This window comes from Galleria mellonella, unplaced genomic scaffold (assembly GCF_026898425.1).
Source record: "Galleria mellonella isolate WM207_F2 unplaced genomic scaffold, CSIRO_AGI_GalMel_v1 utg116, whole genome shotgun sequence".
In the NCBI taxonomy this organism is placed as follows: domain Eukaryota; kingdom Metazoa; phylum Arthropoda; class Insecta; order Lepidoptera; family Pyralidae; genus Galleria; species Galleria mellonella.
The window spans coordinates 3,311,810-3,333,492 of NW_026441978.1; the positions used below are offsets into that span (position 1 = coordinate 3,311,810).

The window sequence follows — 21,683 nt, forward strand, 5'->3', positions numbered from 1 at the left end:
GTCAATTAACCCATAGTGACGAATTCATCAGAAATTAATTTCGATGGATTTAGGGGAAATCGCGTGGAGGTCAACGTTAGAGGGTATTTTATTAGCAATGGGACCGCTAGGTCTCAGCATAGGCGTTTAAGAAGGGGGGGGGGAATGTCTAGGAGTACACCTGTTCCTTTTTTAAAGAGCCAAAGGACTAAACCGCAATGAAATGACAAATGCGTCGATATAGGCCCAAAACAGTGATAAATAAATAAATAAAGTATATGTACCTATAATTGCCCTTCCTGGGCAAGTACTCCTTGAAGATCTTGAGCGTGAGCGGCGCGGCGGGCACCTTGAACCGGTACGGCACGTTCTCGTCCAGGAACGTCACCACGACCACCGTGTGCGTCTCCGCGCCTGCACTACCACTGCCACCACCGCCGCCGCCGCCGCCGCCGCCACTCGTACTGCTGGATTTACTGCCGCTGCCACTATAAATGGTTGCACAAATTAATTTTACAAACTGGCAGTTTGAATTAAAAATTTTGTGATTCTAAATTCAAAACCACATTATAAATTCATAGATATACATATTGTCTTTCAACTCATTCAAAACTCATTTGTTTATATCGTTGATAGTAATTTTTAGCCCAAGTACTAACATACATAAAAAGAAAAATAAAAGTGATTGATAATAAACACATATTTAGCCAAACATCGCGATCGTGCACTAGATGCAGCTCTTCACAACTTGTATTTATTTATTTTACACTTTAATACATCATTTATAAATAGTACTGCAGCGGCCCAGCAACTGAAGCATTGATGGACGAACGTGCAAATGTGGGCCGAGGCGTAGCCAAGGCACACATACGTGAATCCATCAATGCCTAGTTGTGGCCAAGGCTTGTATAATACTTTTTTCAAACAATGCGCGGAAATCAAAAACACAATTTTGCTTTTTAAGTTCAATGACGAATAACGAACAATAATAATTATTCACGCGCCATAATGTTCCTTTGTTTTTTTTTTCAATAAACAGTTTTTTATTTGCAAGCCAGTTCGAAATTTAAATAAAACCTTTTATTAGTTACCTCCTTGGTAGCCATGTTTCGAAGTAAAAGGTCATTCCATTTTTAAATAATAGGACAGATATGAGTTCACATAGTAATTTATCTGGCCGCAAAACACGACAGATATGGATTTTCATATAACTTTTGCCGGCCGCTGCCCGCATGTATCTGGCCAGTACGGCAATTTTCAAGTCAAAATAATGCTCACATTTCCAAGCATGTTTGAGAAAAATATTTTTTATTGCAGTATCATTTCGTTATACGCAATATACTCGTAAACACAGAATTGATTCTATAATTCTTTTTGCAATCGTTTCATCTCTGTTGACAACTTAGTTTTCTTACCGTTGATGTCATTATATTATATTCCTATTTATTATATCGGAGCAAAATTTTGCAGAGTGATTTTTGAGGCAATCAATCTAAATGGGTAATTTCGAAATTACATTGAATAAAAGTAAAATGTAAAGTAACACCCATTTTATTTCTATTTGATTTGAAGTCGATTACGTCATAAATCACCAAGCTATTTTTTTATACAACTTAGAATGGCAAACAAGCTGACGGCCCACCTGATGGGAAGTGGTAACCGTCGCCTATAGACATGAGTAGTACCATGGATATAACAGAGTATACTGTTTCGCCCATGATACCCCCCATGCGTTGCCATTCCTGAGTACTCAGGTGTTATTCCTCTGTACCCAGTAAATTCACGCCATATCCCACCCTTCAAGCCGAAATACAGCCATGCAACCATAACTGCTTTACGGTTGAAACACGAATAGGACAGAGGTACCCAAGCAATCGACTTTTGTACAAAGTACTTGTGACTACATTCGCTAGATCTGGGACTCGCATTTATCAGAGAAAAAAATCAGCGCCATCTAGCGACTCCGTAGAGCTAACTCGTAAATAAAGCAGTGTACTGACCGAGTCCGCTGCGACTGCTTGTCGCGGCGGCGGTGCTCCTCGCGGTCGGCGGACGAGCCGCGCGACGACAGCTCGCGGTGGTTGCGGCGCTCGAGCCGCTCGAGCCGGTCGAGCCGCTCGAGCCGGTCGAGCCGCTCGAGCCGGTCGAGCCGCTCGAGCCGCTCCGAGCCCTCGGCCATCCACAGCAGGATGCGCGGCTCCACGCCCGCCGCGCTCGCCGTGCCCTCGCTCACCACCGAAACGCCGCTGTCCGTTAACTCTGTCACCGTCTTCTTGGAGAATGACCTGGATTTTACAGGTTATATTAATTTCAAATAATTTCATTATATATTTATTCTATAAAACTTTTGAATTATCGCTGTTGTCTTCACTTAACAATACATAATCTTTACAAACACTCATCTGTCATTAATATATAGCTTTTTGTCAGGTGTTCTACACGAGTAGCTTGTGGGTCAACTATAGTCAAAAAACTTACAATGCTCTTCGAGTCCAAGTCTAATAATGCCTTCAGGGCACTGTTAGGGCTACCTAGTCACTGTAGTGCGTCGCACATGTTTGCACGAGAGCGTACGGATGATGTTTACGCAATACGGCGTAAACGAATTGTTTCGCTGTTGGGTAGGGTACATGTTAGCTCAAACAGTGTCCTGAAGACAATTGCTGATAAAATGGACTGTCCCATCCTAAAATATTGGGTGGGACAGGTTATCAATACAAGAGCGTTATGACCGCTCATTTACTAACATAGGTTAAGTCAATTTATAACTAACAAAATGGGCCTTATGTAGTCTAATTAAATAAATATTATTATTATTAATATATTAGGCGTGAGTAATATATAGCAATATGCATATATGGGCTCAATAACAGGTGTATTAGGTATCCGTTATCCAATATATAATATCGAAATTAAGAACCCGATATAAATTAATATAGATATCCGACTGGTGTGGGCAATATCGAAATGGGTAATACCTTTTTTTCCTATCTTCAATGTCCAGAGAAACCTAATATATAGATATGACAGCGGTACCGATATTATCAATACCTAAAATATATTTTTTAATCGATTGTTTAATTTTGTTATCTTAAACTTTAAAAAGCCTAAGGGAAAAAATTTACGTTCTTACTTTTTATACAAGCTTATAGGTAGCTAACAATTTGTTTTTATTCATGAGGATGTACCTCAGTCAATTAAGTCAATCCTATTTTAGTTTCATATTAATTTTATTTCCTATACTTCAATATTTAAATCCTAATACGTACCTTCGCGAGAGCGAGTGCGGGTGATGTAGTGAATCGGGCGGTGCGTCGTAGTGTCCCGAGTCGGCCGAGAGAGCGGACGGCGCTCGCCGGCCGTGGGCGTGGGCCGCATGGCTCGCGTGGGCCGCGTGGGCCGCGTGCGCCGCGTGGGCCGCGTGGGCCGCGTGGGCCGAGTGTGCCGCGTGGCGAACACGCGCACGCCGCCCGCCCGGCGGCGAAGTACCAGGTGTACGCTCCGACCACACGCGCGATACGTGTTGATCTGATGTATTTCAAATTTACAATTAACAAGTAGTCGTTGCGAGATTATTAATACGACGATGTTGATAGTTGATAGTCGAAATCGTACACGATCTCGAATATAATCGATAAAAAATACCAACTTTTACAATAACAATAACATGAATGAATAACATAATTAAAATGCTGAAGCGACATATTGACTTGGTGTGTGCATTGCTGAATTAGAAATTAATAAATCTCTTTTACAAACTACTTTCTCATTGCACTGCACACACTAACATAAATGTTACCCCGTAGAAGGTAGCATATGAAGGAGCTTCTTGAAAAAGAAAATGTAATTAGTATAAACAGCATATATAATTAAAATATGCTGTTTATGACGTACTTAAAGAATGAATTATTCAAAATCAGAAAATAAACCAATAATGAATGGTATGTTATTTATGTTATAATTTTTTTAAAACAAATTATAATAATAGGGGGGAAAGAGATTGTTAGTAATGGAGACTAAGAATCCCATTGCTAGCAATATACCCAACCAGGTCGACCTCCTCGCAGTTCCCCCTGGAAACTATCATGGTTAATTCCTGATGAATTCATCATGATGGGCTAATGGGCCTGTTTTCATTCTCATCTATCACCCTTCACTGGTGCTCCGCCAGCGTATTCCATTAGCGCAGGCGGGGTTACTATTCCATTTTTTTTTTCGTTGCTCTGAGAAGGTAAATAAATATATATATAAAAAAAAATCTAACCAAGTATATCTTGGTCGTTGTCGTCATCGAGCTGCAGCTTCTCTCGTATGGCGGCAGCCACCAGTTGCGGCGGCAGAGCCTGCGTCGACGCCTCCTCGCACTCGCCCTGTTACCAGACAGTACATAACTAAGACTACACGACAAACTTGCGACGTTGCCACTTCGTAACATTTGGTAATCGTGAAAATTCGTGACACTGGTATGGTAAGAATAGCCTGACAGTGCGGGTACTGACTGGAATACCTAACAGGAACTCGGATATTTGAATATCCAATATACAGAATTCGGATACACATTTCGCGTATTATTATTGCTTTGACTCCATAGTCGCATTTTTAAAGTAAATTTTTATGACTGTGTCATCATCTTCCTACCCTTATCCCAATCATTTGGGGTCGGCGTAATGTTTTTATCCATATTACAAAAAGATTTGGTTTTTTTAGTTTTACGACCGGCCGCTTGCCAGACGTCAACCCCCTTTGGGAATGCATTTGTTGGTGGTTTCTGCCACCTACGGTATAGAGGAAAGGATTGAGGGAAAAAGGAAGGGAAACTTGGAAATGCGTAAAGGAAATTGGTGAATGAGAGGTATAAAGGACTTATGTGGGAAAGGAAGGGGAAATTTTTTATAACTGTGTATCACAGATTATTTTATTATTTTCTTACTTACTAAACTAAAAATATTAAATGACAGATATTTATTATCTTCATGGAAAGTAAACTTCGGAAATCAATTGGAAAAATTACTCGAGTCTAATGAAAGGCTCGACTGCTGTCCAAATTCTTAAGACTCGAGTTAGAGATCTATTTTTTTATTTATTCATTAGTACATATATGTGTACATGGCGGACTTAATGCTAAAAGCATTCTCTCCCAGTCAACCATAGGGAAGTGTCAGAATACTCGAATGCGGTACTAGTAATTATTTATATACATACATATATACCTGAACACCGAAAGATGGTCGACTAGACACATCAGTAACGGTAACGTACAGTGGGTTAAGAGCGTTCATAAAATTTATTTACCCAAATGTAACAACGTCACATTTGTCAGTTTTCAAAACCAATTTATAGTTTATTTAAATTGATTTAGAATGTGTTAACAGTAAACTAAACCGTGAAAGAACATGTTTTAAATTTGAAGTTACTAAAGAGATCAACAAAAAATATGATGGATGGACAAGAATCTATACACATAGGTCCAAGAGCAATGTCGGTTTAGGAGCCGCATATGTAGACATTTAACAAAAATTCACTGGTATCTATAAAACACAGTATAAATTGTAGAGTATTTATATACTTTTTTTTTATACCACTGAGGTGGCAAACAAGCATACGGCCCACCTGATGGTAAGTGCTTACCGTAGCCTATGAACACCTGCAATACCAGAGGTATGCAGGTTTTATTGGATGTTCCTGGGGGATCTGCTAATATACCGGCACATCCCCCGAGTGGTAGGGTGAGCACGCCATCCACCCTATCTTGAGAGAGGACACCTGCTCTTACCATCAGGCGGGTCGCTGCCGTCGGAGATGTTGTGAGTGCGAAAGCGAACCCATGTCTCCGACATATGGCAGCTCGAGGGTATATCGTCTGGTTTTTGGTGGGTACACCCCCACCTTACGGGGGGATTCCCACAGTACCCATTCACCTCCCACAAGGTGTATGGGTCTGCATAAAGCATTTTCCAGACGTTAAAAAAAAGTTTAGTGGATGTAAAGTCCAAAGGCACTTCATAATATTGATTATTTATTACTTTAAACTATATATAAAGTGACGACGTGTTATACGTGCCAAGTGGCGGGAGCGAGAGGGCTCGAACGAACGAGTCAGAATGAATGATTACTAAACACTGTCTATTATGTGCCTGGAGCTCGCAATCTCAAATGCTCTTTAATTACATTATTGTGAACATACAACATGGAAAAGCCTTTATACTTACAGATAGTAAAAGTGCCTTACAACATCTGGCTCGTTGTGCCTCTGGGTATGGCAGAGGAGTACCGATAGCCTATGATGTTCCAGGGCAATTATACTCTATTCAAGGCCAAGATGTAGATTTGAAATTGCAATGGATTCCATCACATGGAGGATTATCGGGAAACGAGGAGGCTGACCGCTTGGCGAAATTAGCAGTATCGCAGGGTTCGGAAATTAATATATTACCAACATATATATATGGAAACTTTGTCTAAATTAAAAAAAAAATATTGTTACGAAATGTTTAGAGAATATTTCGACAAAAGGAGTAAATCAAAAGGAATTTGGTATAAAACAATCCAGTCTCAGCCTCCAAAAATACCGTGGTTCATAAACCTAAAAGCATATAGAAATTTCGTTGTTACAACTCTTAGATTACGCTCAGGACATTAATCAAATGCAAAATTCGCTTTTCTTATGAAAAAAAAATTAATAACCCGAATTGTGATGTTTGTAACACATTGGATGATGTTCACCATATGATATCCGAATGTACGAAATACAAAACACAAAGGGAAGTATTGATACAGAAATATAGTCTCAATAGACAGGAGATTGGTTTATTTTCAAATATACTCGCAGAGCCACATTCCGGAATGGCAAAATCTTTAATTACTTAATTTTTGTATCAATAATTCCCTTTATAAAAATAGACTAAGACTAACATATTATGTATTATTTATCTATGTATTAATGTTTTAAGTGTGTAAGGTATTTTTTCAAAAATTAGGGTACGATGAGGCTGACATATCCTTATAGGATAAAAGCCCCTAAATAAAAAAGATATATTTTTTTTTTACATTTTCCAGTGTTTCCAACTGATTATTTAAAAGTGCTCTGATAGCGAACTAAAATGTTAACTAGAAAATAAACATTGCATATACTCGTAAATTTACTATTAAAATTTTTGCTTCAGGATTTTACAAACACATTTTTGCTATCGGAATTAAAATTTTCAGTAACAGTTTAATAAGAATATTAGATAGATAGATAGATAGATGCTCTTTATTGCTTCCTCCAAAAGATTACAATAGTTAACTTATTATAAGTATAAACAATTACAAGAAATAATCACAGTGAGAAAACAATGGGCGACCTTATCGCTAAGAGCGATCTCTTCCAGACAACCTTTGGATGGAGAGGAGTAATTATAAACAATTTGGTGGGAGGCACGATTGTGTTATTAATGCATATTAATGCATGATTACCACTTTAGTTCGTTAGTAGAGCACTTTTTAAATAATCAATTGAAAACATTGGAAAAGTGTTAATTTATTTTTACAAGTTGACCGTGAATGTGGTCGTTGGCATAGTTGGTGGACGTGTAGCGTTACCTCCGCGAGGCGGCGCTCGAGGCGCTCCTTGGCGTCCTGGTCGCGGCGCAGGCGCTCCAGCTTCTCGATGAGCAGCGGCGCGAACTCGGCCGGCGGCAGCACGCGCAGCTGCTCCGCCTGCACGCGCTGCGTGCGCGGGATCACCTGCCGCACCACACGCGCGTTACCCAACTACAATTCACGGAAACCGCTGCATAGGCAGCGGCTTCGGTACAGCGTATCATACCTACCACCGACACGTGTTGCCGAATCAGCGGAAACGTGGGACTCGCCATATTCAAGGAAAGAACTGGCAGCCGGTGTCACTCCTGGTTCACACTTTGAACCGACCAGGCATTTTAGTTATAGTTAGATATAGCAATGTCACTCTTGGTACACACATCGACCAATTGACACATAATAAAATTAGTTATAATTAATATTTTAATTGTACTTTTACCTAAGTAAATTAAGTCTAGTATATTTTTTGGTTTTCTTTGCGCGCCCCTTTGCTGTTATCTTTATATCTCACGCATACACACATCAAATCACCGGCTTACTAGTAAAGGCCTGCTTTACTAGTTAAACTGAATGTTTTTATTAAACCTAGTGTCTTTTGCCCGCCACATTGTGTGCGTGAATTTTAAGTAACCACGTATAAATGGAGTTCCAAGATAAAACCTTAGGTCAGGGGTTCCCAAACTTATTTTGTCTACTGCCCACTTTGAGAATAAATTATTTTTAAACACCCCAATTTTTTCACCTACTTAAAAACCACTATTAATGCAAATTAATCAATTATTGTGAACTATATTAGCGGAGATTAAACATTAATTCTAAATGAGTCTCTACACAACGCCTCCATTTCTGTTCTCAGTCTCTTACCGCCCTTTAGGCCTGCAGCGCCCACAAGGAGGCGTTATCGCCCACTTTGGGCGTAAAAGCTGCCTTAGGTGATATAGATAGAGTGTCTCCATTCAAATGCTTCGAGAAAAACTAATCAACTTTTTCATACAATTTTGCGTGATAGATAGTTGTGAATGTTTCCCTTATAACTTCTATATTTATTTTGTTTTATACATTTTGCACTTTTTTAATGCGCAAAAACTCATTTTATTTATTAAATAAAAAAATAATTAAATATTATATAGACACGTCAAGGTACACTGTGTAAGTATATAGAATAATAATAAAAAAAAAAAAGAGTCAGCTAATTTGACAATTAGCTGACAAACAGTTGACTCGTTTTCGAGGCTCGAGGCTCAAGGCTCTATGTATATAATCTAAGGATAAAATATACACCAGATTTTAAAGTTAGACCTTCAGAGAGACAGCTGTGAAAATAGCATCCCATTTAGTGTAGTAATTTCTGAGTGACGCCGGAACAAATATACAGATAGACAGACAAACATTCTAAAAATTAATATTTTGGCTTCTACGGCTTATATTAAGACCTCTACCTTTACCAGAGGGAGACTTTGTACAAAAGTCGATTGCTTGGGTACCTCTGTCCCATTCGTGTTTCTACCGTGAAGCAGTTGTGTTTGCATAGCTGTGTTTCGGTTTGAAGGGTGGGATATGGCGTGAATTTACTGGGTACAGAGGAATAAGACCTGAGTCCTCAGGAATGGTAACGCATGGGGGGGTATCAGGGGCGAAACGGTCTACTCTGTTATGTCCATGGTACTGTTCATTTCTATAGGCGACGGTTACCACTTTCCATCAGGTGGGCCGTCAGCTTGTTTGCCATTCTAAGTTGTATAAAAAAAACCTCTTATATAAGTTTTTCTTAAACATCTTCTGTGAAGGCGTTTAAAAACGACAAAATGTTTGAGCATGTTCTATTACTGGCTACACGCTTATTCTTTCAGAGAAAATAAATCATAGAACTGTTAGAAAACTTCCTTAAAAAGATGTTTATAATTTTTTTTATTGGGTTGAAAATAGAATAGTGGCCTGCGCTACCGGTACACATTGGTGATGTACCAGTGAACGATGACAGATGAAAATGAAATCAGGTCAGTAGCCTCATCGTGACGAATTCACTGTTAATTAATTTCAACAGTTATCAGGAACGGGAGGGAGGATCAACCTGATGGGTATATCGTCAGCAATGAGGCTGTCAAAACCCATCACTAAGGATGTGATGGACATGATGTACAAGTGGGGCGGCGGCTCACCATGGCGGTATCCTGTTCTTTGTTGATGAGGTGGCGGTCGAGGCCGAGCCCGCGGCCGCGGGGACGCGCGTCCCGCTCGCGCGCCTCACGCCCCCGCACCGACACGCCGTCACTGCGCACGCGCATTCACACCGTATTAGCACTCACACACGCTCAGCCGGCCCACACACACACATACAAAATAAACAACCATAACATACTGTATAGCCACTCGTTAGAGACCAATTTATATTCGTGAACAAATCATATCTGTACGGACTAGTCCGCTCTGGTCATTACAACTGCTAACAGTGTCGCCATTTAGTAAGAATAGTTTCTAGAATTTCATTATATTATTTAAATAAAAAAAAAAAAACAAAACAACTCAACAACAACAATAACTTTTTTTTTTTATTTATACCATTTGGTAGCATATATTCTCACAAAAATTATATATTTACATAAAATTCTACTTTTGTTTAAAAATAAAAGCAACAGCTGATAATCTCTTTTTTTTTTAGCAAAAATAGCTTTTAATATTATAAAAAATAAGAATAATGTACTTTACAATTATTGGCTAAGTGTGATGCTTGGTTGTTTATTTTATTAGATTTTGACGGTACGGGCACTTATTATTCATTTTTAAAATTTCACATTTACCAATTTTGAAATAGTGAATTTATACATATATTTCAATCAAAAAAGTAAATTAGAAAATGTAGTTATAACCTTTAACTATAATATGATAATAATATATATTATTATTATAATATGAAACAGGTTGTAAAAAAGCTGTTGGTGGCAGCCCTATGACATGTTCGGAGAGTGCAAGTTATAAGGGGATTTTAATGAGGGAATCAAATGTTAATTATTAAGGGTACACACAAGGGTTCTGAGCATAAAGTGATTGTAATTTAAAACTATTTACCTGTTTTATGTAGAAATAGGTACTATAACATACATTTTGATACTAACAAATAACTAGGAAGAAGCGTAAATAAAATAAAAAATACAATTACAGCTGCTCTATTAACTACAATGTGATACTTACGTTTTACTGTTGAACCGTCTCGTCAACAATTACATGACGGGCAGAGGTTTACAATCCCCTGATTACTGAATAAGTAACTACTGCATTTAAAAATGAAGTTTTGATATAAATGTATTTTAATCTAATAATGTTTCTGTCAGTAATATCGTAAAACATATAAATAATAAAGAAAATTTTAATTCTTCATCAGTCTACATAATCTAACTGCGGTTGCCAACCCGCCTGCCAAGCGTGGCAACTACTGACAAAACCCTGGGGAAGGCCTACGTTCAGCAGTGAACAGTCACGATAAAAATAAAAATAATTATTTTACGTAAATAGAAATGATAAAACAAAAACAGAACCGCATTATTGTTATATTATTAAAAATCGGTGTCACAAACTTTTGTGTCATTAATTTTGTTATAAATTTTAAAAATCTATTTTTTCTGATTCAAGTTTGGCAGCCCTAACTAGACTAGTTATTATACCAATACTGTGTTTTGAATATTACGTCATTAACTAGAAGTTCGTGGTAGACGGTGTCAATAGTGGCGATTGAGAACTAGGCACAAATGTGTTCATTTTCCTGGTCCCTTACAAAGACACAATATGTATGGTACTCTACCATGTCTTTGCTTATAGTTTAAAACTCCGCTCGCATCTTGAGTTCGGCATCTTTATAATGGGTGATAATGGAATGGTAACCCTGGCTGCGCTATCGGTGTACTCTGGCGAGGCACCAGTAAAGGATGATAGGTGACGATGAAAGCAGGGCAGTTAGTTCATCGTGACGAATTCCACTAGCACCATAATGGTTTCCAGGGGAACCGCGTGGAACTCGGTCTGATATAGAGTGTATTTACTAGCAATGGGTCAGTTAGACCCTATTCCTAACAACCCTTTTTCTCCTGAGTTGGGCATCAGACAATTGTGGGGTGGGCACGACTCATCCGAGCCACCTTAAACACGCCTACAAGGGGAAAGGGATTGTCAGTAACCGGATCAAATAGCCCCATTACTAGCAACACACCCTGTCAGGTCGACTTCCACGTGGTTTCCCCTGGAAACTATCGTGGTTAATTTTAGTTGAATTCGTCAGGACGGGCCAACTGATCTGCTTTCATCCTCATCAGTCATTTATCACTGGTGCCCCGCCAGCGTATACCGATAGCGCAGGCGGGGTTTTTTTTTGATGGATGAAAATGGAATGGTAACCCCGCCTGCGCTAACGGGATACGCTGGCGGAGCACCAGTGAAGGGTGATAGATGAGAATGAAAACAGGCCAGTTAGCCCATCATGACGAATTCATAAGAAAGTAACCATGATAGTTTCCAGGGAGAACCGCGAGGAAGTCGACCTGGCTGGTATTGCTAGCAATGAGATTCTCAGTTTCCATTACTAACAATCCCTTTCCCCCCCAAACGCGCAGGCGGGGTTACCATACTATTATCACCCATTAGAAAAAATACGCGTACGAAGGCACGGAGCGCGCCGTGGGCGTGGGCGTGGGTGTTGGTGCAGGTGCAGGCGAGGGTGTACTCACAGGCTGCTGCCGGAGAGCGAGACGGCGTCGCTATCGGTGCGGCCGCTGCTGAGGCTGGCGCGCTCCGAGTCCTGCCGCGAGGCGGGGCAGTAGCCCGCGTACGTCACGTGCGCACTGTACACCGACCGCGACCGGAGCCTGCACCGCCGCCGGGGATCGTGACCGCGGGTGCGGAGGGGGGGGGGGGGGGGGCGACCGACCGTGTCGATTCGAGATAGAAGTGAATTATCGAGTAATTATGAAAGTTTAATTCGAGACAGGAATGACGGTATTGCATTGTCAATTGATTATATAAATCAGGATTCGAGATAGAAATGACAGGATTACATTATCGATTGATTATGAACATTCCAATCGAGATAATAAAGAGAAAATAGCATTTATTGATTATGACGATTGAAATCGAGATTGAAACAGCAAAGTTGCATTATCGATTGATTATAAATTTTGAATGAAAATCAATAAATGTTTTGAGAAGAATGGAATAAGGCACGGTGAACAAAAATATTTTGATATTCGATCGGTTGTATTCGATACGAGATAGAAATAACAGGATTACATTATCGATTGATTATAAAATTTTAATGCAAGTCGACAGGAAGCGATTAAGTAAATATATTTTAATTTAATTTTTTTGGAATATATAGGAAGGATATTATAAAGGTTAAAAAGTTTCGGGTGGTCACCGGCGGTGCAGCAGGTTTTATAGCGTGTATACAATGCGGCGAGGGCGACATGCAGGCGCGGGGACACAATCATGGGGGCAAACAATATACGGAGTATCAATAAAGCTGCGTAGGAGAAAATAATATTAAAATAAAAAATTAAACATGGCGTAGATTATGTGCTGGGGCGTTCATGCAATGCTGGGGTCACACGGAAACCTTAAAGGGGTCACACTGAAAACCTAGTTGATACGTCAGCGTAGTACAGTCATAAACTACAAATAATCAATTTGGAAATACGCAAATAATATTGCAATCTAATTTATAAATAAAAACAAATAAAATTGTAATGCCAGACACATAAACTATAAAATAACAAATTCCAACTTCTACTGACATATCTACAACTAATGTGTAATTAAGTAAAATGTGCGTATGTTTTGTACACACTTGCCACACTCGGAACAATCGGCACCAGAATAAGAAATACTTTAAAAATAGATAAATTTATTTTATAAGTCATATTAAAAATTAAATTTGCCAACTCGCTTGCCAAGTATGGCAACTACTGGCAAAAGTCCCTTTAAGAGGAAGGGGCATATGTTTAGTAGTAGACTGTTAATGGCTGATTTTATATTGATTAAAAAATTAAGTTAATAAAAAATAAACACCCAGGTGGTAATATAAAAATTCTATAAGAAAATTTTAAAATATTAGATAGAAAAAATCTTTTTTTGCAAATTGATCCGGTATGATTGATTATTGGATCAATTATATTCCTTGCTATCATTAATGGGGTATTATTATTTAAAATTCTTTCCACTTAAGAACTTCTTATGATATTTTGTTTTGCTCTTTTGAGGGCAAAGCAATACACTGAGTTGTGACCATTTTGTGTTACTATGGCACACGCATGAAGGAAAAGAAAGAAAGGATATTGTTGGTTTATATAATTTTGCTTTGTTTTTTTTTTTTTGTTTTGTTGCTTTTTATTTTCATTTTTTATCTCTTTTATTGTGTATTATGTGTATGTTTGTATTATAATTTGTGTGCTGTAAGTAATGTAAATAAATTATCTATCTATCTATATTTTAAGTTTTATCGGTTAAGAGAATGGCTGGTAATATATCAATACGACATGATTTTATCGTCACAAAATGTATGCAACTATGTCGAAATATTTGAAATGTCCACACTGATACGGTGTCGTACAGGTATTACCAATAACATATAACGATTGCATATATACATATTTTATTATTAACATACTTTGTTAAATGAAAATATATTTATTTATTATTCTTTATATCTATCTTCACTTTTTTACTAAATAGTGAAGATTCAAAATTGGAACTGTGATGTTACGGTCAATTATAATAGCGGTTCCAATGTTCCGAGCGGTGGGTCGTGTGCGGCGCGTGGTGGCGCGTGGTGGCGCGTGGTGGCGCGTGGTTGCGCGTGGCGGCGGTACTCACGGCGCGTGGTGCGCGTGGTGCGCGTGGTGCGCGTGCAGGCGGCGCGTCTGCGTGGCGAGCAGCGCGTCGTGCGTGAGGCGCGCCGGCGCCGGCGCCGCGCTGCCCAGCTCCTGCCCCTCGTGCAGCGTCGGCAGCGACGCCGCGCCGCCAGCGCCACCCGCGCCGCCGCCACCTCCGCCGCTCACCTGCCCGACAACGCATTACTGGCCTTAGTATCGGAGGGGGAAAGGGATTGTTAGCAAGCAATACACCCTATCAGGTCGACCTCCACGTGGTTCCTCTTGGAAAAAAAATTTTTTTATACAACTTAGAATGGCAAACAACTCCACCTGATGAAAAGTGGTAACCGTCGCCTATAGACATGAACAGTACCATGGACATAACAGAGTATACCGTTTCGCCCATAATACCCCCCATGCGTTGGTATTCCTGAGGACTCAGGTGTTATTCTTCTGTACCCAGTTAATTCTTGTTCAATAGGTCACTATGGGCCAGCTGACCTGCGTTCATCCTCATCTGTCACCCTTGATTGGTAGGGCACCAATCAAGCGTATACCGATAGCGCAGACGAGATAACCATTCCATCTTCAAACCATTAAAAAAAACGGTAGTATCGAAGTCAAAAATAGACTTCTATTATTTACAATGACTCAAGCGTTAATGGTTGTTCAAATTATCAAAATTTGATAATAATGACATTTATAATTAATTAACCAAAAAATAAGAAATATAATTAAGAAATGTTATAAAGAAAAAGAATCGAGATCCCGTAATTTCTAATATCTCCGTTATAATCCCGTAAATTCTTCATAAGTCTATAATTTATGCATTATTGTAGCATGCACTTGCATGTATATGTCTAACAATGGTTTCGAACCTACTAAATCGCTATTAAGAATAATAATTCCTGAAATCCAAAATAAATAAGTATACATTAAAGTGTCTTTTTTTTAATATACCGATGTTTGGTCCAAATATACCGATTTTACTTGACAACTCTAGCGAGTTTGTATTTTGACGTTCGAGATAATTCATACATAATCAATACTCGAAACAGTTTTTTAATTTTGAAAAAAATATACATAAAACAATAACAATAAAACCACATCCTTACAAGTTATGAAATCCTATTTAAAAAATAACAAAATTCGAATTAATAACATCGCAACAGAGGTTGAATTTCAATTGGCAACAAGATATATGGGTGCAGGATACCTCTCTGTGCGCGTGCAGCAGCGCGGGGTGCGGCGGCGAGGCGTCGGGCGAGGACAGCGGCTGCGTGGCCGCGCTAACGTACGACACGTACGCGTCCGACCGCAGGAACGCCTGGTACGTCGACTCCTTGATGCTCCGTGTCACCTGCCGTACATATTTTTTTTTTACAGTGATAATGGACTGGTAACGCCACCCGTACTATTGGGGCACCAGTGAGGGATGATAGGTGACGACAAAAGCAGAGGGCCTACCATAAAATGTTTTCCGAAATTTCGGAGCCAAACGAAACAGAAATTTGATGTTAAAATTACATAATACATACCGTTTGGAAATATAAAAAATGTTAAAATATTGTTCCTTTTGACTTTTATGATAGGATGTATGACGAACGAAATGTTAAACTCCATTTATTGGTCCGATTTTGGTATATTTTTTGGATATTTGGTATAAACAAAAACACGCAATTTCGGAATTTCATTTCATGGTAGACCCGCAGGTCAGTTAGCCCAACGTGATGAATTCCATTAGAATTAACCACGATGGTTTCCAGGTTAAGGTCGACCTGATATTGCTGGCAATGGATTAGTTAGACCCCATTACTAACAAACCCTTTTCCCCCTGCCGTACAGGTTAGCACAATACACTTTTAAAATAGGCATTAGGCATCATATATTGGGTTCCCTTGGACACTGATGACGGAAAAAGGTCATAGCCCATTTCAATATTGTAACGTTGGATAACCGGTATTTAATATACCCATTATTGGGACAATAAATAGATATTAATCATTCAGATTAAATTCAAAATAAACGAATCTTTAATTTGTTCTTCTCAGTTAAACAAAATGAGTGAAGTTATTCATTCATTCATTCATTCAAGCTGTATAAAAAACGCATAGCAGTACAGAGCATATAAAAACTGTACAAACTATATATGCACTTGTATTTAGTATAATATCTCTGTTGTGCAAACTGACCTCTTGTTCCATATTGTCGAATATGCTCCTCTCGATGTTGGAGCCATCCTTGAGACTCTGCTTCACGTGTTGCTTCAAGTCTTCGGGCATCGCTAGCTGTGACTTGCGGAGAAATCTGAACAAACGGCATCGTGTGAGACCTGTACACATATCGCTGATTCGAGGCAGAAATGTGCACTGAGGCGAGACATACAAAATTATCAAGTACACGAACAATACTAAAGCACTGCAATTTAAAAAATAAATGAGTAATACTTTTCTTATAAGAGTCTGTGGCGATTCCTCTCTTTGGACATATTCAGTAAAAATCTAAACTTATATGAAAAACAAGTGAAGAAGGAACTTTGCACAAACTCTGTTTAATTAAAGAAAAAAAAAAATTTTAAAATTGTTAATTGTTATATTTATTTTTTGTAATGTCAAATATTTTTTTCATAATAATCATCTGCTCTCGTTTATTTGAGGTGTTAGTTTATTGCGGAAACTTCACTGATATATGTTATGACGTTGATATATGTGATGTGTGTTGTATGAGAGAGAGACAGAGACAGAGAGAGAAAGAAAGAGAGAGAGAGAGAGAGAGAGAGAGAGAGAGAGAGAGAGAAAGAGTAATCATGTATTGTATTTGAGAGGCTAATGGATGTGTTGTGCGAAGGAACATACAAGTACGTTTATAAATATGCCTTAATATTCATATATATTAAATGGATACCAACAATTTGGAAAAAATAGAGATTATATAAAATTACAGATAATTAACTTGTAAAAAATTAGAGAAAGCGAGCGATACTGACTTGTATATAACGGAGACGACCTGGCGTATCTTGGCCGGGTCGGTCTCCTGGCGCAGGCCCTGCACCGCGAAGTAGAAGTTGAGCCGGTCCACGTGCAGCCCGCCCGCGCCGCCCACGTACTTGCGGAACAGGCGCACTCCCTCCGCGTCCTGTCACATACACAAAATTCAATATTTATGGACACCAGACGATTGTGGGATGGGCACGGCCCCTGCCTTTACATACTTCTATGACAGATTGAGAGAAAATCTTAATAATGGATTCTAAACTGTCGCATTGGTAGCAATATGTCTATCAATTTGACCACAACCAGGCTTCCCCCATGGAAACCATTAATTATTGTTGATGGGCCAAGAAATCAATTAAAAAAATGAAAAATTAAGATTATGACTCAAGGGAAAGAAAATGTAATTTCAACCTTTTCTTGAAAGAGATACTATAAGGACTCTCTTGTATGTGGAAAGGGTGTTTGTTCCATAACTGGGCAGATCGATACGAGAAAGAGTTGCCCATAAAATATGTCCTACACAAAGGGAGTTGGAGAATCCTGGACAAAACTTGACAGGAGCGTTTAGGACGGACTGGTAGCGGTAATAATTTAAACCGGGAGCGGAGGTACGATGGAGAATTGGGGTCATCGAGTATGTTATAAAGCTAGTGCAGCATGAATGGCTGAAGTAAATTATAAAAGAAAATAACATAAATGTGTATACCTCGAGTAGCTCGTGCAGACTTCGGGCCCAGCGCATGTAGGGCGGCGAGGCGGGCGAGCGCGCCGAGCTGCCCGACGAGCCCTCGGTCTGCTCGCGCCACGCCATGCCCATCCTGTCGGACACCGAGCTTTCTCAATACATCTTTATTAACATTATTACTCGTATTTTAAAATCCGTCCAAATTTGATAGTCCAAGAGCATGGTCTTTATAAATGGGTAGACAATTTATTTTATTCGTAGAATTTACAACATGTCGATTAAACAATATCTATTGGTAAATAATAGTTATCACGAGTCGTAGTGTATTTCATTGTTTATATCGGCTTTACTCAAGCATTTAACTTCGGAATTGCTCGACTAGCTTCGGATTTGATAGAGTCGACCGCACACACACAGCGACAAATACATACTCGTATGTCGCCGGTTGAGCAGTGCTGTTCGTGATACAGCCATGAACAATGACTTCATGTTTAAACTTAAAGGGCACTTATCAAGTCTATCCTATCCAATCGGAAACTAACTAGACAATCCCGAAGTTAATACGTAAGTCAATATAAATAATTAAAATAATAATAGCTGATAAAAATGTAAAGTAAAAACTTGATCATTAGGAAAAATTAACAATATTTCTCATACAAGCAAATTCTATGAGAAATATTTTTCATTTTTCCTCAAAAAAAAAAACATTGGTCGAAAAATGACAAAAATGTTTGAATTTCCATACTAACATGGCGCGTTATCAAGCTAGTGATTCGAAATTTTTATTATTTCAAATTTATACAAAATCAAAATCATATACATGTTTAGTTAAAAAGAAAAATTATTCTTTAAAAAGTAGAAGAAGTAATAAATATTGTATGCAATATAAGAAAGAATGAACGAAAGGATAAAGGACTATGTTTTTATTTAATAACAATTTGTAATGTAAATCATTTATTAAAATAGACGAAGTGTGTTACATACTTAGAGGGGTAAGGTTGTGTGAACACATGTTTGGATTGAGATTTACTCTTCTCCTCCCCTGAAGCTGGCGGCAGCGACGACCTGTCAGCAAGTTTGTGCTCCCAACCTACAAGCAACAAAAAAAGGGAAATTATAAATACGGCTTTAGTTGTATGGGGAAAGGGATTGTTAGTAATTGAATTTACTGGGTACAAAGGAATAACACCCGAGTCCTCAGGAATGGCAACGCATTGGGGGTATCATGGGCGAAACAGTATACTCTGTTATGTCCATGGTACTGCTCATGTCTATAGGTGACGGTTACCACTTTCCATCAGGTGGGCCGTCAGTTTGTTTGCCATTCTAAGATGTATAAAAAAAAAATACCCCAAAGAGCCCCATTACTACCAATGTACCCTGTCAGGTTGACCTCCACGTGGTTCCCCCTGGAAACCATGGTGGCTAATTCTAGTTGAATTCGCCAGGATGTGCTGAGCTGCTTTCATCCTCATCAGTCATTTATCAGTGGTGCCCCCCGCCAGTGTATACCGATAGCGCAAATGGAGTTACCATACCATTAAAAAAAGCACTAGTTGTATTATGTATTATATTGTGTACTAACACACACGGGACTTAAACCGACACGACTGTATGTAAACAGTAACAATGTACCTGTTTTTTTATTACTGATTTTTATTGGTACTATTTACGTGAAATGGCAACATATTCAGTCCAAATAGTGCATTTAAAATATGATTCAACAACGCGAAATTTTAAAATTATCAGTCAACTAGCAATTCGCCCCGGGTTCACATGGATATTAAGATAAATTAGTATATTATATTAACTTTAACAGGCGAATTTCGATATTGTGGGTAACATTATTGTAAGTCTGATAGGGATCTCTATTTTTTTTTAATAATATATAACCTAAGTTGATAATGTAGCTTTATATAGATGAAAGAATTTTTAAAATCAGTTGAGTAGTTTTTGAATTTATTTATTACAAACAAACATACAAAAATTCAAATCTTTCCTCTGTATAATATTATATAAGTATAGAGGCACTATTCATGTCTATAGGCGAAGATAACCACTTAGCATCGGATGCGCTGTCAGCTTGACTGTCATAAAATGACCGGTTTCATAAAATAAACATAGCAAAGCAAACAATACAGTATTACATTACAGATATGAACTTAAATTGAAGAGTTTATAATAATAATAATAATAGTGTTCCTCCTAAGGCTTTGCCTATGTGGAACTATATACTGTACATAAACCTTGGTTAGGACGTCATATATTTTGTAAACATTTCCTCTGTAAGAATACAATATATCGATCATGAACGAGTACATACTGCAACTCGCACTTGGCCGATTTTCAGGTGGCTGTGACCACAACCGTTTTTTGAGGGTTGCATCCACGCCTGAACCACGAATTATTGTATGGTAACACAATATTACTGCGTATATTTATATATATTTAAGTGCCTTTAAAAAGGTATCTTAATTACAGTACAATATTTTATAGTATTTTTTTCGCCCTAATGTATTGGAGGCTCAATAAACATTAAAATATTTTTATGCAATATCTTGACTTTTTCGTATTTGTGTGTGTGTGTGTGTGTGTGTGAAACAACTAGAGCGATAGGGGGAAGGGATTGTTAGTAACGGGGAGGTTTAGTCCCCATTGCTATCAAATAGACCTCCACATGGTTCCTCCTGCAAACCACGATGGTTTCTTTTGGTTGACTTGATGGGCTACCTGACCTGCCTTTTCATCCTCAACAATCATCCCTCACTGGTGCTCCGCCAGTGTATACCGATAGGGCAAGCGGGGTTACCTTTCTATTAACATCTATTAAAAAAAAAAAACTGGAGCGGCGCCTTCACGTGTGTGGATGCGTAACACGATACGCATCATCATAGCGCGTGTCAGATTTTGATTGGCATATTATACCATTAATACGTTTTTTGTCTAAACACGAAATCTCAAAAATTGCTTAACATACGGATTCAAAACTTTGCAGGGAGATTTAGTGATATAGTTGTAATGTGTCTACTGAGATAACATTCCCGAAGGAACTAGACATAATAGCTTCCATTGGGGCCAAGTAAAGATTGCTGAATGAGGCGCAAATTGCCGGCAAAAGTTAGTTGGGTACATTAATATATTATTATATAAATAAAATTGTTATAGACTTGAAAATACTTTTACCTTGCGGGTGGCCGCCTATAGGAGTGTGGCTCATGGCGCACAGGCCCTTCTCCCACCCGCACGCTGCATGGCGAGAAACCACCTGATAAAAAATAAGAGCAAAATTTTAACAATAAAAAAATATTTAACACCAACTTATAAAAACTATAATAACATTACTTATTTAAAATGTACCTATTATATATATATAATTACTGTTAAATTAACCCACTAATATCATTAATAAACTATGAATACAAAAAAATCCAACGTACCGAGATCATACATTACAAAAATTATTACGTAACAAGAAAAGCAAGCCACCATAAAAAATCAATACAGCAAACAATAAGGATGATATCTAATGTTATATTTGATTTCTGTAAGTAGAAGGGAGACAGCACACAAAAAATTGAGACAGCACAAGAG

At 38.5% G+C, this 21,683-nt stretch overlaps 1 protein-coding gene across 4 annotated transcripts in view; it reads right to left on the reverse strand.

Moving 5' to 3' along the window:
- Window positions 1–21,683, reverse strand: part of LOC113510398 (axin) — a 111,910-nt gene that overhangs the window by 5,612 nt on the left and 84,615 nt on the right. For 3 of the 4 annotated variants that reach the window (XM_052894621.1, XM_052894624.1, XM_052894629.1), the window contains 14 exons: window positions 21,276–21,357; window positions 19,077–19,182; window positions 18,114–18,225; window positions 17,401–17,549; window positions 16,607–16,721; window positions 15,631–15,774; window positions 14,416–14,600; window positions 12,276–12,413; window positions 9,720–9,831; window positions 7,561–7,704; window positions 4,244–4,349; window positions 3,249–3,507; window positions 1,980–2,264; window positions 264–467 (listed from right to left, as the gene is read on the reverse strand). In XM_052894621.1, the coding sequence (XP_052750581.1) occupies window positions 264–467; window positions 1,980–2,264; window positions 3,249–3,507; window positions 4,244–4,349; window positions 7,561–7,704; window positions 9,720–9,831; window positions 12,276–12,413; window positions 14,416–14,600; window positions 15,631–15,774; window positions 16,607–16,721; window positions 17,401–17,549; window positions 18,114–18,225; window positions 19,077–19,182; window positions 21,276–21,309 (2,093 nt within the window). In that variant the 5' untranslated portion in view covers window positions 21,310–21,357. The remainder of the gene's footprint in view (window positions 1–263; window positions 468–1,979; window positions 2,265–3,248; window positions 3,508–4,243; window positions 4,350–7,560; window positions 7,705–9,719; window positions 9,832–12,275; window positions 12,414–14,415; window positions 14,601–15,630; window positions 15,775–16,606; window positions 16,722–17,400; window positions 17,550–18,113; window positions 18,226–19,076; window positions 19,183–21,275; window positions 21,358–21,683) is intronic. The other variant, XM_052894634.1, reaches the window with a different exon arrangement.